The following is an 18,965-nucleotide window of genomic DNA, read 5'->3' as shown; positions in this document are numbered from 1 at the left end:
AAAAATTGACTCAAACACATTTAAATTAAATGCGATATTTTACAATTAATTTATAATTTTTTATTAGACCTATTCGATTTTCAACATCCTTAATTTATTTATCTATTAAAAATAGTCAATAATTTTTAAAATATGTAAACCTATCTTATTACCTTTGAATGAAAGTTTTAACTCTCTCCGTCATTCATTTCCAAAGAATGGACATTACTAATTTGACATTAGGCTGAAGAATAAATAAAGAGTAACAGAAAAAGAAGAAGAAAAAAAAAGGAAAAAAGACGTATTCAAATTTGGAGTATATTTATTATTTAAGTTCCAAATGGAAAAGAGAGTAATAGATCTAGGCCAAAAAGATTTAAAAATGTTTGTTACAATCTTTTCTCTAGGACACCATTTTTTAAATATATATATATATTTTTTAAATTATTATTTTAATAATTTATACCAAACTATCCCCAAAGTAATCTCTCTTATATACCTCTAATAATCATCGTTTGGTCCATATTATTTGACATAAACAATCACCTAATCCGATATTAGTGATTATAATTTCCCAATTTTTTATTTATTCACTGAAACTAGAGTGGTCGAATTAATTTCGGCGTAGATGGAGAAAAAATGAAACGTAAGTTTGTTTTTTCTGGTATTAGTATCTACTTGAATCTCGTATCCTAATCCTAATGCATCTTCACTCTGGTTTAACCTTAATCACCTATAATTATTCATTTTTTCATAAAAAAAATCTGAATCATAAATAATAATAATAATAATAATAATAATTGAACTTTTAACAATAATAATAGTAATATTTCAAAACAGAAATATCTCTCTATCTCTAATCTCTATCTCTTTCTCACACCATCTTCATTCATCTTTCACGTTGATTCAGAAACCCTAACAAGAGGAAGCGTTAACAATAGGATCCTGAGAAGATGAAGGGTCTCTTCAAGCCAAAGCCACGCACTCCTATTGATATTGTGCGACAAACCAGAGATCTTCTTATCTTCTTCGATCGCAGCACTGAAACTCGCGATAGCAAGCGGGATGAAAAAGTTTGTTCTATTATCTTTAGATCGCAATTTCTTATTTAGATTTTTTTATTTTTTTTATTATTATGAATAATTTCTGATTGTTGATGAAAATTTCAATTTATGAGATATGCGCATTTTTAGTTTCTTAGTTTCTGATGCTTAATATCTGTGCTGAATCACAATTACCTCCTTTGTGGTGTTTATCAGAATATTATATATATTTAAATTTGTGTTGTGCTCTTGTTTCTCTTTAGGACGTGTTTTTTTTCTTCAATTTTGTAATATGTAGAAAAAAATTATTACCACCGTGTTTCTGGTGTCTTGTTTCATAGATTTTGTATGAATATTTATATCACCAATTTGCAACGAGCACATGGTAGATGTAGTCAACTGATGTAGTTGGCAGTTATTTGTTTCAAATAATTACTTCAAAAGTTGGTGGTTAATGAATGATGATCATGTTTTAGTATTGCAATTTTCATGTAGATGTTGTTTTGAATTGTTCAGTGTAAATTTTGTTTGAGTAATTGGTTTTGCAAGTAGGAACTTATATTTGTAAGTTGTATGTCAATGTTAAATGTTGTATGTAATTGTGCTTTTGTGAGAGTAAAATTTGTGTGAGAAAAGGCTGAACGCATATGCCAGAAAAGCGGATCATTCTTATTTGATATTTACTATGTTTATGTGATGCATCTTACAGCAAATGGTGGAGCTATGTAAAAATATCAGGGAGCTAAAGTCAATCCTTTATGGAAGTAGTGATTCTGAACCAGTCTCAGAAGCTTGTGCGCAGTTGACTCAAGAGTTCTTTAAGGAGGACACGCTGCGACTGCTTATCAAATGTATTCCAAAATTGAATTTGGAGGTATTAACGAATTCTGAGAACCGGATACGTCCAGTTCAATTAATATGTTTTTTATTAGTAATTAGTAATTTGATGATGTTAGGTGTGCGTGTAAGCTAGTTAAGATGTTAACGTATTGCATCCTTGCGACTGTTTTGTATTGCTATTTGCAAATTTTAAAAGTTGAAATTATGAGCTTTTGCAGGCCAGGAAAGATGCCACTCAAGTAGTTGCAAATTTACAAAGGCAACCAGTTCAGTCTAAATTGATCGCATCGGATTACTTGGAGAAAAACATGGATCTTATGGATGTTTTGATAGCTGGGTAAGAAGCCGTTGGATTAAAATTTTGGTTGCTTAATCTTTTTTGTTATAGTAAGCTTTGAAATTAGTATGGTGTATTCTTCTGCTTTTCTAAATGAATGGAAACATACATTTGTTTCCCAATCAAGCATTGAAATAAATGCCTCTGTGATAGCTGGTAAGAAGCCGTTGGATTAAAATTTTGGTTGGGTAATCTTTTTTGTTCTAGTAAATGTTGAAATCAGTATGGTGTATTCTTCTGCTTTTCCAAATGAATGGAAATATACATTTATCTTCCCAACCAAGCATAGAAGTAATGCCTCTGTGAATTAGAACACAATAATCTATGCCCTTGATCACTGGTTTTTTTGAATCTTAATAAAGTTGTCACATTCTCACATGTCTGTCTTATTGTGGTAATTTTTGTTTTTGTTTCTTATTGGGCTTTTTACTAGATTATGCGTTGCTTAATATTGTTTCCATCATGTAGTTACTGACAATTGTCTCTTTATAGATATGAAAACACAGATATGGCTTTACACTATGGTGCGATGCTGAGGGAGTGTATAAGACACCAGATTGTTGCAAAGTAAGCAAAAAAGAGTAGATTTATTTTTTCCCCCAGATGTTGCTTTGTATTATTTTTTGTGCGTACTATCGAGCTCTAAGATTTTAATGTTGACTACTAGAAACACAACCCTTCTTTCTATTCATAAACAGGAACTTTTGGTTCCCATAGATCTATGTAATTGCGCCACTTAGAGATTTATTCCAAATAAGAAGGGTACTGTGCATGAAGGTCATATAAAGAAACTGAAATTGAGAATTAGAAAAGGAAAAACAACCCGGGTCTTATAAACTTTTTCCCACATCTTGTGATGCTTTAATGCTTCATGGTTTTGTATCAGATATGTTCTGAACTCACCTCATATGAAGAAGTTCTTTGATTATATTCAACTTCCAAATTTCGACATTGCTGCAGATGCTGCAGCAACTTTTAAGGTGGGCATCATCTGAAAGAATTTATGCTGGCCGTTTCTTATTTTGTGGCATGCACATTTTTGCAACTTCATCTATGTTATAATTGGTTATCCTCTTTCAGGAACTCATGACCCGGCATAAATCTACTGTAGCTGAATTTCTTTCTAAGAATTATGAATGGGTCAGTTCCTTCTTTAACCGTACTATAAATTATAAAGCAGCATGTTAGTTTTAATCTTTATTCACATTTATTGACATGCCGCCATTCATTTGGTGGTATGCTTGATTGTTAAAATGTTCTTGGGAGTTCGTAATTTGTAGCTAATGTTAACATAAGTTAGATTATGATTTTAGTTTCCAGACAAATTTTGGATGAATATTGCTTCTGCCATAAATAAATTAGAATATGCTAAAGCTACTCTGGAATACTTTTTTTTCATTAAAAAGTTGTTTTGTTGCTTTTAAATATAGATATCTGTTACAGATTACAATATCCTTTTCGGTAAAGGACTATTGGACTGTAGGTGAACTCATTTATGTTATTAGGCATATTGTGGCCAAGGTAGTCAGAATCGAGATCCTACATAGGATCAGGGAGGGGTCACAAGTATGGTAGTTAGAATCGCGATCCTACCTTTCTATCCCTTTTTATTTTTGCTGTACTCTGCCCCCATTTAATTCTTGCCTTTAATTCCAATTAACTACCTATTAACTCTCGCGAAACTTTGGAAACCCTTCCGAATATATCTACTTAATCCCATTAATTTCTTAAAAATTTCCTAATACAACCAACCACCAATCATTTATTTTCAGCCACCAAATAATTTATTTCCCTAGCAGAATCGCAGGATGGTCGGATTCTGGTTAACTTTTACAATGATTATTGACTATACTTTCATGTTTATTTGGCTTATATAGGAATAATGTTTTAAGCCACCTCTTGTTTGAGTAATATCAACTGTTACTCACCACATTTGTTGTTACTGTTTTCAGTTTTTTGCAGATTATAACTCTAAGCTGTTGGAATCTTCCAATTATATTACAAGACGCTTAGCTGTTAAGGTGCTGTATAAATTTGCATATCATCTTTATTATCACTTACGAAGTTGTATGAATATTGAATGAAGCAAGCATGCATACCTCTAGGAATTGGAGATTCTTCGTGTTTGAAAATTTATCTTTGAATCATTGAATCTTTTCCCGTTTATGTATAATATATTCGCAGTACATTGACTGTTACTGAAATGTAAAAAAGCCATCACAGCTGCTAGTCATCAAAAATATATTTAATGCAATGATTCCATTTGTTTTTTTTCTTTTTTTCTTTTTACTTTAGTTTTGGATGTATTTACGGAATACATCCAAGAACTAGCTCCTAGCACCGAGCGAGATTTATGCTTTTTGCAAATGATAGTGCTACTTGGAGAGTTGAATGAGAATTTAAATGAAGTTGGAGATGAGCCTTAGAAACATATAGATTTCGTCTAGGCAGAGGTAAGGTGAAGTATATGGTATGTAAGTTTAGCAAAAGTAGAAACGATTCTAATCTAGAGGTGAAAATTGGAGATCATATAATACCACAAGTTACGCAGAATGTAATACGAGATAAAATGTTGGGCGGTTAAAAACCAACACGAGAATAAACTAAGTGTAGCAGAGAAATGAAGATGCTGCGTTGGATGCATGATAAGACTAGACGAGATAAGATTAGAAATGACAATATGAGAGAGAGTGTTGGTGTCCACCTATAGTAAAAAAGATGATGAAAAATAGACTTAGGCGGTTTGGACATTTAAAGCAAAGTCCTGTGGATTCTGTCAAACAACTAGAGTAGAGGTTAGAGGTAGAGGAGGATTTAGAAAAACTATAAAAGATACTATTAAGAAAGATATAACGAGTTGGATAGAAACATGGTCTTTGAAAGAATATTATGAAGTAATTTGATCCATGTAACCAATCCCACTTAGTGGGATACTGCTTTGTTGTTGATGTTGATTACTTTTGTTTTACATCGTGAAATTTGGGTCATTGGTCTGTGCAATCTGATGTTATAATTAATATGTACCTTTATTGCTGTTTTTATTACATTGTTTCATGTTGCAGTGATGCATGGTAAATTGCTTAGTTTGATTTTTTTTTCTGTCTTTCACAGTTGCTAGGAGATATGTTACTTGATCGTTCAAATTCAGGCGTAATGACCCGATATGTGAGCTCAAGAGAAAACTTGAGGATTTTGATGAATCTTCTAAGAGTATGGTCCTTTACATAAAACTAAATTACCTTCTTGCCTTTATTGTGTGCTTCCCCTACTCCCTTTTTTTGTGTATGATATATTCCTTTCCTCTATCCTTTGCTGTCTTTAGCATATAAATGTGTATTAGATTCACCAAAATATGTAGCCTCTCACCATTCTGGGTATAGTTCAGATGATAATATGTTTAATAAAGATAATTAAGAATTTAATATACGTGCAAAGTGGGTGCATGATTGTTGATTGTTGATTTCACTATGCAGGAGTCAAGCAAAAGCATACAGATAGAAGCATTTCACGTTTTCAAGGTATTATTACAGTGATGTTGTGTTATAGAGCACACATTTGGAGGTGATTATTCTTGATCCATGCAGTTATTAATGTTTCCTTGTCAAAACAGCTATTTGCTGCTAACCAAAATAAACCGCCCGATATTATCAGCATATTTGTTGCAAACAAAAGTAAAATGTTGAGACTATTGGATGAATTCAAAATTGATAAAGGTAAGCGATGCCATCTCTTGAATAGTTAGTTTTTGCCTTTATCTTATCAAATATTTTTCGATGATTACTTGCTTGTTGCGATTGTGCAGAGGATGCACAGTTTGAAGCTGACAAAGCTCAAGTGATGGAGGAAATTGCTGCTCTCGAAGCTTAGAGAATAATAACATGCTTGAGTTGCAGATAGTGTTAAATGAGAAATTGCAATGTGGTATTTTACCTTAATGAATTGTGTATTATTATTACAGTTATGTTAGTCTTCTAGATGCAACTATCATTTTATACATATTTGATTGCTTCCATTCTGTAATTCTATAGTCGTCATGTAAAATATTAAATAAATTGTTTAAATGAGTTACATATGGTTTATGGCTTTCAAGGTGATAGAAAGTAATAAACATATTCCTAGGTGCCATGTAAATTACAAAATGCACGAGGTTATGTGATAATTATCTGCATTCATCCTTTTTAAATAGTACTTTTTATCTATTATAATTTTACACACATTCAAATGATACACGTAAAAACCAAAATAATTGTACTCTTTTGGTAATCTACACAATCTTGTGGTGGAAACAAAATGTGGAAAAAGTGTCACGGGAGTATAACGCATCAGCATATTTTTAGCATATTCCTTATGCCATTCACTTGAATTAGAATCTGAAGCAATAATTCCATCATTCTGTCTGAAATTATTAATTAAAAAGCAAAACTGATTTGATTTAAATCAAGATCAGTTTTATTCACATTATTAAATTACTTTTTAAATTTTTTAAGAACAAAATTAATCTTAAATCAAATTACAGGAAGTCAAAGATACTTTAGCGGCTCTTAGAATAATAATCGAGGTAGTACATGGTAAATCTATAAAATTTGGGCAAAACTATTCAAATTGATTCAGAAAAATGAGTTTGAACAGGAAAATGGGTTAATATGGCTTTTTAAAATGAAAAACCATTTAAAGTATGTGTTTCGGATAAATTCATATCTAACCCACAAAAGCCATTCAATCCAAAAAATTTACCATTAATTATTTTTGTTTTTTTATATCTCTTAATGACTTGATATACGATCTAATATTATATATTTATTATTGGAATTTAGTTGAAAATATTAATGTTGATGTCAATATTTCTTTTTGAATCATGGAAGATACTTGAACAATATTATTGACTTTTTTTTTTTATAATTTGGTGAATGTGGACTTTAATGTATTCATACTTGTTTCTTCAATTTTAAAGTCTCATTTTCTGAGTTTTGATGTTGAATTATTTATGATATTATACTTTGATTATTTTGTTGTGAATAGTAAATTCTGAGTAATTTATGTTAATTCTAGTTTTAGGTACTACCATAATACAACTTTGATTTTGCAATTATTTTTATTATAAATTTTATAGAATGTTTAGACATTTGATGTTAAAAGAATAGTGTTAATATGACTAAACTTCTTTTCAAGAAAAAAATAATCAAGGTGTTTTTTGAAAAACATATGACACATCATTTATAATTCATAAATGATTGTTTACACTTAGTTATACACCTACACCGTAGGTACTATACAAAAAGACTGTTTTTTTTAAATTCATTAAATAAATTGGGGTAACTTGGTCATTTGCATTTAAGTTGTAGGTTAACTCAAACAGACAACTAAGAGCAATAGTGTACGATGCCGAAGTTCTACAACACCTCTCTCAAAAAGTGGTAGAACGACGTTGAAGTTCTCCGTCTTCGTCTCCCCGTCTCCGTCTCACCGTCTCTTCGTCTTCATCTTCTTCGTGTCACCGTCTCTTTGTCTTCATCTTCTCCGTCTCACAGTCTCTCCATCCACGGCGAACGAAACTCTCTCAACTTATCACCAAACGAAGAAAACAACTTCTATCTCAAGGTTAGATGTTCTTTTTCCCTTTATTTTTGTGCTGAATCTGTTGTTCAAAGAGGGGAAATTGAAAGAGGATTAAAGTTTAGGGTTTAACCCTTTTAGATTAATGTAATAAACTTTTTAATTCCACGGTTGTTGTACTGATTATGTGTTTCTTTGGTTTTATTTTGTTATTAAGTTGAGTGATTTATTGCTGAAACTATGACATCATCACAAAATGATTACGAAACTGAAGTAAGTAATAGACATAGGTTTAAATTTTTATTTGTTTTGTTATTCTAGTTGGTCTGCGTCGTTGGTTAATCAATTTTTTTCATGAATTTAAGGTGTGAATGAGGCATAACCATATCCCAGTGATTTTGAGCAGCATCAATGAAAAGTTAACAAAAACTCAACGTGCTCACATCGAATGCACCCCATTCAAATGGGCGATGGATATTTCTAACAACTTCTCAATCTCAGGTGGTTTATTATGCGAGTTAGTAAGTAGATGGGACGTACGTAGTAGGGGATTTAGAGTTAGGGATAGAATAGTTCCCTTTACTTCAGTTGATGTTTCTTTTGCTCTTGGATTGTCTATTGTTGGTAAGTCTCTAGTAGTAGAAGAAGATCAACAATATCAAACATTAGATCTATTTAAAGGGGCTGAGGTAATCCTTAACAATATTCGTAAACAACTTCGTTGCCATAAGAAAAAAATAGTTAATTTTGTTAGACTTTACATATTACTTGCATTTACGGAGTTTTACTTTCCCAAAACAGGGAATAAGGTATTTATGGGATTTATTAAGCAATTGGATGATTTGGATTTCCTTGATGCCCATAGTTGGGTAATTGTTGTTTATAACTTTGTGGTTTCTAGGTAATGTGAGTCTTCAGTTGTGCTGAAGGAGGGAAAAAACAAGGCACAAAGACATTTAAACGGGTGTGCTGCCATATTTCAGGTAAATATATTATATACATTTATAGTTTCATCTTGTGTTTTGAAACTTTGAAATTTACAACTTCTAATATTTGTTATAGATTTGGCATTCAACCACTTATCTTTGGGGAAAACACCTATTGTTTCTAGGTTTAGTTTTCCACGTGTATTGAATTGGCCGATTATAAGTATGCAGAAGAAAATTATTGAAAAAGCATTTGAAAAAAATATGGTAAGTTTGAATTGAAAAAAATAGGTTTTCTATTGTTGTGTGTTGATTGACTTTTTTTCGATTAGATAATTGATATAGTGGTTGCAACATAGAAATAACTAAAATATGACATAGTCAATGTTGCTCCGTTTGAACAAGGACAATAGTTTGTGGATGTTATTGATTATCATAGACTGGTGGCTGAGAATAAAGATTTCAAAGAGATGATAGTTGTTCTTGAGTATGAAGTGAGGATGATGAAAGAGGCGAGAGTTAACACTCCGTTTGAGGACGAGGTTGTTCAAGATGATCGATAACTTGTGAACTTTATCACTGAAGATGAAGTAGGAACTTTGGCTGGAGATGTTGGTCATAACACCCCATTTAATGATGATGCCAATGTTGAGGAAAACCAATCAAAGTCTAAATCTAACATGGCTACAAGAATGAGGAAGAAACTAAGGAAGCGTGGAAAAAGAACCAGAATGAATTTGTAAATCATTAGTGTTGTAGTGTAGAATTTGTGTTAAACGTATTGCAAAATTTGTACCAATTATGTTGTGTTGTAGTGCGGAATTTGGCACAATGTTGACAATTTGTGGTTGTGTTTTGTTTATGTGAACAATGTCTTGATTATGTTATAGTTTATTTTGTGGTTAATGTGTTGAGTATGTTATAGTTCATTATGTTGTTAATGTGTTAAGAATGTGTTATAGTGAATATTGTTCCATTAATGTATTAACCAAGTCTGATTTAACAATTTCCCTTGTTTTGAAGTCTGGAACTGCATTAACCAAAGTTAAACTTCCATTAACCAACTTCATGAAATGTATTAACCAAGTCTGGGACTGCAATTTCCCTTGTTTTAAAGTCTGGAACTGCATTAACCAAAGTTAAACTTTCGTTAACCAACTTCATGAAATGTATTAACCAAGTCTGGGACTGCAATTTCCCTTGTTTTTAAAGTCTGATACTGCATTGACCGAAGTTAAACTTCCATTAACCAACTTCATGAAATGTATTAACCAAGTCTGGGACTGCAATTTCCCTTGTTTTAAAGTCTGACACTGCATTATTAATCGAAGTTAAACTTCCATTAACCAACTTCGTGCAATATATTAACCAAGTTTGGGACTTCAATTTCCCTTGTTTTAAAGTTTGGTACTACATTAACCGAAGTTAAACTTCCATTAACCAACTTCGTGCAATGTATTAACCAAGTCTGGGACTGCAATTTTTCTTGTTTCGAAGTCTGACACTGTATTAACCTAAGTTAAATTTCCATTAACCAACTTCGTGCAATGTATTAACCAAGTCTGGGACTGCAATTTCTCTTGTTTCGAAGTCTGGCACCGTATTAACCAACTTCATATTTTTTTTATGTTTGGATACGAAGTAGTTACATTAACAAAATATTTTATATATTATATACACCAACAAAGTTTAGTATAATTTGGATTATGACAAAAGTCAATTTACAATACAACACCATTTACATTTTAGATTAATATAAAAGTCAATTTACAATCTTGCAACATCCCACCCGAATATTCCACCTGAATAACCTGCATCACCAAATGTAACTGTTGTTAGTGTATATAATGTTTTGAACAAGATTAAAAAAAAATGTTTGAACATCATACCATCATGTCAAAAATTTCAAAATAGTATAGATATGTGATAGTCCCCCCAAAATACACATGTCACTAGTCAATAACCAAAAATTCCCAAAATCATCATAAATTTGTACAAACTTGAGATGAACCCGTCAAGGGTGTTTCACATGTTGTCAAAAGATCCATGAATGACATACAATTTCCGACCTGTACAATAACATACAAAAATCTAAAATATGACGTACATAAAATCAAATACATAATAAATTAGTAGTTTAATGAGTACACTTAATTTATCCTCAACAACTACATATGTTTTCCGCAACTCGTACATACGAATTCCTCGAATTTAAAACACAAAAAATTCTTCAAATGGTACATGTGAATTCAAACATTATTCAATACAATCTTATAATATACACAAACCACAATACTCAAATCTAAGTAATGCTCTCCATTAACAACCTCAAGAGATGATTCTACACAAATATTACTTCCAAACTGATTTCCCACCATTCCAATATTGCACTCCTACACATTTAAGAAACAAAATGTTAGATTGCATACACACATACACACACACACACAAATATATATATATATATATATATATATATATATATATATATATATATATATATATATATATATATATATATATATATATATATATATATATATATATATACACACACACACACACACACACACACACATTTAAGATATCATTTATTAACTAAAGTAGACATACTGTAGTAAACTCAGTGTGGTCACTTTTTTTTGTTCGCTTCCTTGACCTCTTAGCAATCGTTTCGGCGACAAATGTTTTTCTTTTAGATGAAGGACGACCTTTGCGCTTGACATGTTTTGGACTGCGAATTCTATTACTATTGATTGGATTAAAATCATCATTGAGGCTTTCTTCAATAAGTGCACTATCCTTTGTGGACATATTAGAGCTAACCAAATGTAATGTTTCATGGAGGTCTTCAGTAATCTCTTCTGACTCAGCAGTTACTTCAACAACCTCATAAAAATGCTTGCATAATTTGTCAAACTTGTCCATTTGTGGCTTCAACTCTGTTACACCATAACTAGTCTTGATATATGAATGCTTCCTTTTGATGTTTTTCTTCCTTCTCGTTAAAACATACTTCTCTGGAAGACTTATAATCCTCTCTTGACTACACACGGATAACACATGCCGACACACAATACCTCTAAACTCAAATAATGAGCATTCACATTTGAAATCATGGTTTTCCTTATTAAGCACAACTTTTAAGACTCGCTCTTTGCGTATGTCTCCAACTAATATATCCTCCAACACATGATACGTAGCAAAGCAACCTTCCATGTTATTTAATGAGGCGGAACAATTCATTTTAGATCTGAATTCCACTTGAAATTTCCTTGAATTTGGCATTTGTAAACTCACTTTGGAATTGCTTCTCAATGGACGAGTTTGACCCACATGGAATTGTTGTATCCATCGAATTAAAATCAACTTCAAATTCCTTTTCTGCCCAACTTCTAAGAGCATTCTCATATTGTTTCTCGAACTGATTTGAACTTGTTGTAGAATTGATATATCCATCAAAGAAAGCGTGTATGCTCTCACTACGCTGCATAGTTGACATACCATCCCAAAAATGTTTCCTTAACAAAGTTGGTGCCCACCTATGACGCTCAATATACAACCCACCCAACCAACCATTTTATTGGAGATCAAATTTTTCTATGAATGAACACCATTTTTGTTCAAAACTAGCTGTTGTAAATGTATCATAGACTGCTTCTTTCATTGCATACTTGATCCTTTTGTATTCACCATATCCACTAAGCTTTTCTGGAATTTTTTTTCATTATATGCCATAAACACCACCTATGACGAGTTGTAGGGAAGACTAACTCAATAGCATTTTTCATAGCCTTACATTGATCGGTCAGAATACCCAAATGTGCTTTTTCTAGCATACAACGAAGCCATGACTTAAATAGCCACACAAAAGGATTTGTGTCTTCACCTGATAGTAATCCACAACTAAGTAATGTTGATTGACCATGGTGATTCACACCCACGAATGCAGCAAAAGGCATGTCATACTTGTTAGTCAAGTATGTTGTGTCAAAAGTTACAACATCTCCAAAATATTCGTAAGCGGCTCTACTTCTTGCATCAGCCCAAAATACATTCCTCACATGAAAATCATCATCCAAATCTATGTCAGAGAAGAAATCTATATTTTGTTCCCTCATTTTACAAAAATAACTAATCAAATCCTTACCATCAACTTCTTTTCCAATTGCACGACGCTCTTTGTTAATATAATTCCTCACATCTTTTTCACAAAAGGGAATATTTTCATGTCCTCCTGCATCTTTAACAAGCGATTGAAAAGTCTTGTTGATGCTTAGTCCCACATCATCATTGATTTGGATTGGTCTCCTCACATGTAAGTTCATTTTCTTGTTAGCCTTGAACAATCTTGCTTTTATAGGGCTAGTCTCACGAGAATGGTTAGATTCAAATTGTGTAATGTACCACAAACCATCTTGTTTCAATTTAATACAAATCTTGGCAGGATAATTTTTTGCTCTAGATGATAATGTCTTTAATGTGCATGAAATTTTTGATATGTTAGACCCCTCTCTTGAACATGAAAGTGTTAGGTAGTTGACCTCCCCGTCATCTCCTTTTTTCGATGGTCTAATCCTCCATCCAAACCCCTTTTTTAAAACATACTCTTGATAATATTTTTTAACTTCCTCTAGACAAGAAAAATACATCCCAATTGCAGGAACCCAAAGTGAGTCATCATCACCACCACCACAATCACCGTGATCAACTTCTACATCTCCCCCTTGACTACTACCACATTCTATAAAAATGTTTGAATTGTCCATTATGACACAAACTGCACAAAAAATGTCAATGTTATGTATAATATAAATTTATAACAACATTGGTTAATAGCATTCAAAATTATGGTTAATGTTGTCTATAACTTGGTTAATAAACGCCCAGACGTGTGAGCAGGTTTATAACATTGTTTATTACAAAGTTGGTTATTGGTGTGACATAAGTTAGTTAATACAGTTCCCAAAGTGGTTAATGAACCAACATGAGTAAATATATGAAATCAAATCATTTCACAGTAAATAAACATGGTTAACGGTGTGAGCAAAGTAGATGAATATTGTTTAGAACATGGTTAATGAACAAACGTGAATAAACATATGAAATCTATAACAATAAACAAAGTTGGTTAATACTATGTTAAATCTAGAAACATATGAACAATCGTGAACAAACATATGATCCAAAGAAGAACACTGATATTATTGAATGAATCTATAATGATATCTAGAAACTTACTGAGTTAAATATTCATCTCCATCACATAATGATTCTAATAACTTTCTGTTTTTCTTCATAAACTATGTATTTGATTGGGTATGGTTGTAGATATAAAGAAAAGAATAGTTGAAGAAGAGATGAGAAATGACACAGAAAGAGAAAGAAGAAGAAGAAATGGAAACAGTGGTTGTGGCTGATGATATGTGGTTGTTGTTAGGAGAGAGAATGTGAATATGACCCATATATAATACCACATAGATAAACAAAACTGTAGGTCAATTTTATTATTTTAAGTAGTATTCTTACACTGTTCATACGGTGTAGTGTATGAATCAAGTGTAAGAATAACAAAACTGTTTACAATTATATAAGGAAAAAAATTGGATGACCTACTATCCAATCCAACCCACAAATTTATTGTTTTATCCAAACCGACTCAATGATGTTATGAGTAGTTATTTTACTTCACCCAAACTGATATACTTTATGTGGGTTAAGTTTTGATTTTAATCAAATTCAACTCAAACCAATCCCTAGTATGTGGGTTAAGTTTTGATTTTAAGCAAACTGATATACTCAATGATGTTTTGAAAACTGAAATTTTTATTTGATATATAAAATATCTATTTTTGGAGCTTAATTTTATTAATATAAAAATTGATATAACTTTTATAATCTTAAGTTTTTATATTCGTTGAGTATGAGAGATTAATTTAGAGAATTATTCTCTCTATTCTTAAGAGTGCATTTCACATTTCTGGAAATTTCAAAATATATTTTTGAACGTGCATAAAATTACATTAGTCATTGTCTTTCTCCGATCCACTCCATTTTAAATCAAATATGTTTTAGAGATGTATCTTCATAATATTTCAGGGGGTTTTCGGAGATGCATCTTTGATATATCCCCTGAAGTCGTTAAAAAGTATTGGAAGAGTGTTAATTGCAGAGAAATGTGTTGTTTTGGAGATGCATCTTCAAAAAACCCCTAAATGGTTTCAGCGCGACAACATTGTCTTAACATTGTATTTGTTGTGGTTAAGTTATATTAAAGTAAAATCAAAATAAAATAAAATTATATTATAAATGAAAGTAAAAAATCATAAATAATTAAACTAAGTTCAAAAAGTCAATACCATACATAAAATTTGTTTGAAAAAATTAAAAAATAATACATCCAAGCATAAACTATTAGGTATGTCTAATCTTTTATCTTCTTCTCCATCTCTACTACAAGATATTTTGTGTCTCGTCAATCACGCCTTCTACGAGGAGCAACTGAGGACTATCTTCCACAAAATTCACTATCTCTATGCTTGATTTCTCCATCTCCACAATACGCGGATAGACCGCTGATGTAACACCCTAAAATCCCAAAAACATTTTTATAAAAGAAAAACAATTATTTCTCCAAAATAGGTGTTACACATGCTCAACAAACATACTCTTTCAAAATAAAAGGTAAAACATGCAGTGAAACTTAACTTCAAACATACTTTAAATTTTTCTCGATGAAATAAAATATTTGATTAAATAAATCCAAAACAACGACATCATATCAATAATGAAAACGTCTCAAACCCAGTGTTATAGATCAATACTGTCGAAAACTAAATAACGCGAAAAATAAAAAATTAAATAAAGAGGCCTCGACGTCATCCTCTAACTCAATAGTAGCTACTCCTCTACCTGATTATTTGTACTTTAAGAGAGTACAAAACAACAAAAACAAAGAAACATGGGTGAGAATAACTTTATAGATATTAGCGGTGTATTAAACAGTAAGGATAGTTTTCACACAACAAGTAATATCAAATATCATTCTCACATAATCATATACAACAATAACCACAATCACGATGCAAATGTATAATGCAATGTACTCCTCTTTCAAAAATGCATCTGGAATCAAACATTTGAATGTCCAAGTTATTTTACGGAATTATCCATGTCTCAAATTCCTCTATGAAAAATATTCTCTATAAACAATGAGTCTGTCACTGGTTCTCTCTGAGCACTGGACCTCGTCAATGGTTCTCTCTGAGCACTTGACCTCTTTAGACCGAAGTCAGACTTATCTCTGATATACATGAATGCCTGAACATATAATGTCAATCACAATTCATAATCAATCAACAAATGACATCTCCTATCTCACAAAAATATTCTCTCTGAACAAAATTTCTCTCTGGACAAGATTTTCTCTTAACCACACAACTCAAAAATAATGCTATATAATTAAATCTCAATAATTATATTAAAACAACAGAGTAAAATATATATTATTACTCAGTAACTCAAATTATTTATCAACTCATACAAATGCTCAAACACATCAACAAAATACCAATTACTTATATTCGCTCACAACTTGTCAAAAGGATAACAATCTTTGTCTTAAACTCAACAGAGTCCTCAAGGTGAACTCTAAACAACTCTATAACAATCTCCACAACTCTAAATAACTCTAAATGACTCTAAAACACTCTAAAGTATTCTAAAGTACTCTAAAATGATCAAAAGACAACTTTTGTATATAAAGATAACTTTCATTAACTTTATTGGTTGGCAGCTTGACTCAAATAATAGTAAAACAATCCTAAGGTCACAATTTGATCTCAAACTTATCAAAATGGTAGCGAAAGATCATTGAACTCAAAATTGTTCAAAACTCAATAATATGTAATTCACATAATACTCCAAAAAAATTAAACAAACTCTTTGAGCACATTAGAGTCAACCCAACCATTTCAGACTCAACTCTAAACATGTCAATAGTTCAAAATAGAACACTAATTTGCTGCTCTAAACATATTCGGACTCAAATTCAACACTAAACATATTAACAACTCTAAACTCATACCAAATTAAGTCCCTTAATTTAATTAACTCTAAAACATATCACTAACTCAATTTTAAATGATTTATAATCATGTTTAGTTCCTTAAATTGCTAAAGGGTTGTCAAAAAACTATATACTTAACTCTAAAATTGTCTTACTTCAAAATATCATCAAAATATTATATACTTATGATAAAATTATGAAAGTCTCCAGTCTAAAATTTCTTTAAGCCCTATTTCAAACGCATTTAACCGCACCTCAAATAGAGTTACGAAACTCCTATTCTATTCATTTTAATTCAGCCATATCACAATAATTACTGCATAAACTCTAACAAAAGGTTTGACTTTAAAATAACACGAAAAATTATATACTCATGATAAAATTAGGAAAATCTCCATTTTGAAAGATCATTAAATTCTATTTCTAACATGAATGACCACACCCTAAACGAACCTACGAAACTCAAGCTACACGTGAAACATGAAGACCAACGTAGGACTGAAATTGAACATGCCTCTGGTATAAAAACCAGCAAACTGATATTATTCTAGCGCTCATGAATCCAATTTTTCTACTTCAAAAATATTTTGTTAGTTTTCTAACGCAACTGACGGCACCTCAAACAGACTTACGAAACTCAAATTATGCCTGAAACAAGGTGGTCAATCCCCCTCTATGTCTATCTGCGATTTACTGTGTTTTTCTACCTATTGAACAAATTCGAAACTCACTTATTTCATCTATTTCGGTTCTAACTGCCTAAAATATACATAGATAAGTAACATCATTGAAAGGACACAAAAATTAGGATTAACAACAACAACAAGGCATCATCATAGATCAAATTCAAGATTGCACACAGATTACTACTTCCGCCTTATCACAAGACACCAACATATGTATCAAATCGAAATATAATAATACACATAAATCACTCAATAGAGAATAAAAATCATATCATATTGCTCTAGAATAAAAGTAAATATTTATCAATCTAGCGTCTCAAATGAGTTTTGCCCAAATCTTCTTTGGCCACAAACCACAAACCACAAATACAGATTAAAGAAAAAGAGAGAAGACATGAGGGTAAGGATCCATCAATATCCATTTGTTTATCCACTCATAAGTAAAAAGTCCTCCCCCCACCTAGAAGGTTTAAGGATCGTTGAATTTTCTTTACTTTGAGATTTTTCCTCGCTCTCTGAATCCTCATAGACCTGTCTCTCTCTTTCTGCCTCTTTTTCCTATTTTTGCACGTACTCTCCAAAAACTCCCCTCACTTATTATTTATTCTAATCTAATATTCCATTTACTCTTTTCACTTATAAATTCTTCCCACACCCTCACTAAATCTCTATTTCTATTATTTATTTTTATTTCAAATAACATCTAAATTAATTACAATAATAATTAATTAATTATTCCAATAATTCAAATATTTATTTAAAATAACAATTATATTATTCTCACTAATTCTCACCACACCCTACCTCTTTGCTCAAAATACCTCTTTTTCTCTAATTTTAAATAAAACTCTATATTCTCCTAACTCTAAAATATCTCTTATTTTCTATTATTAACTAATTATAATTAATTATAAAAAATTCCAATAAAGCACATATAACACTTAAATAAATCTAATAAATCAATATAAATTAATATAAATTCAAAAAAATAAATAATTAAAGTTGGGGTGTTACAACTGGCACGTCATCGACGTGGTTATCCCTAACCTTAAGTACGTCCTAGTTAGCTGGCCTAGGTTGTCTTCCAGGAGCGTCTGGTGTCATGATATGGTATGACACTCTATAGAACCATGTCATATAACCGTTAGCATAAGCCTACTCTAAAGGAGCTCGCACCTTACAATATTCATATGGTACCAAGTGACACTTGAAATTCTCAAGTATCGTATCGAGATCTCCGCGGTGGATGGTGGGAGAAGAGGACTCTGATGGGTGTCTCAGAATAATCTGCAGATAGCCAAATTAGCGTATCACTCGCTTGGACTGATAAGGATACATAAGAGATGACCCGTAAGTCAGTCATCCAGAGTATAAGGAGATGACGTCCAATTGACGCGTCTCACGATGGTCGTCGTATGAGTAAAAGGAAATGGTATATTGTACATGATAATCAAAATACACTCTAAATGACTCAATCACATTATTCTTCTTGTACGGGGTAAATGCGGCAACACGTGGCCAATCCTCAATGTA

At 31.6% G+C, this 18,965-nt stretch overlaps 3 protein-coding genes across 3 annotated transcripts; 1 reads left to right on the top strand and 2 right to left on the bottom strand.

The window, feature by feature from the left end:
- Window positions 1-779: 779 nt before the first annotated feature.
- On the top strand, window positions 780-6,288 carry LOC127076833 (putative MO25-like protein At5g47540). The gene is made up of 11 exons (XM_051018627.1): window positions 780-1,052; window positions 1,732-1,896; window positions 2,081-2,199; window positions 2,692-2,766; window positions 3,086-3,179; window positions 3,280-3,339; window positions 4,152-4,220; window positions 5,311-5,409; window positions 5,673-5,717; window positions 5,810-5,912; window positions 6,002-6,288. Exons 1-11 carry the CDS (start codon window positions 933-935, stop codon window positions 6,064-6,066), a joined length of 1,014 nt encoding a protein of 337 aa, XP_050874584.1. The 5' UTR covers window positions 780-932; the 3' UTR covers window positions 6,067-6,288.
- Window positions 6,289-10,445: 4,157 nt separating this feature from the next.
- Window positions 10,446-11,897, bottom strand: LOC127112561 (protein FAR1-RELATED SEQUENCE 2-like). Its single transcript, XM_051046380.1, has 4 exons — window positions 11,292-11,897; window positions 10,967-11,071; window positions 10,738-10,747; window positions 10,446-10,489 (listed from the first exon to the last, which is right to left on the bottom strand). The coding sequence occupies exons 1-4, from the start codon at window positions 11,895-11,897 to the stop codon at window positions 10,446-10,448; spliced, it is 765 nt and encodes a 254-aa protein (XP_050902337.1).
- Window positions 11,898-11,925: 28 nt separating this feature from the next.
- Window positions 11,926-13,447, bottom strand: LOC127112550 (protein FAR-RED IMPAIRED RESPONSE 1-like). Its single transcript, XM_051046373.1, has 3 exons — window positions 12,496-13,447; window positions 12,293-12,389; window positions 11,926-12,220 (listed from the first exon to the last, which is right to left on the bottom strand). The coding sequence occupies exons 1-3, from the start codon at window positions 13,445-13,447 to the stop codon at window positions 11,926-11,928; spliced, it is 1,344 nt and encodes a 447-aa protein (XP_050902330.1).
- Window positions 13,448-18,965: the final 5,518 nt, after the last annotated feature.

The sequence above is a fragment of the Lathyrus oleraceus genome, chromosome 1, assembly GCF_024323335.1.
Source record: "Lathyrus oleraceus cultivar Zhongwan6 chromosome 1, CAAS_Psat_ZW6_1.0, whole genome shotgun sequence".
NCBI lineage: Eukaryota > Viridiplantae > Streptophyta > Magnoliopsida > Fabales > Fabaceae > Lathyrus > Lathyrus oleraceus.
Note: the sequence above shows the minus strand (reverse complement) of the source record. Positions and strands in the feature narration are given on the sequence as shown.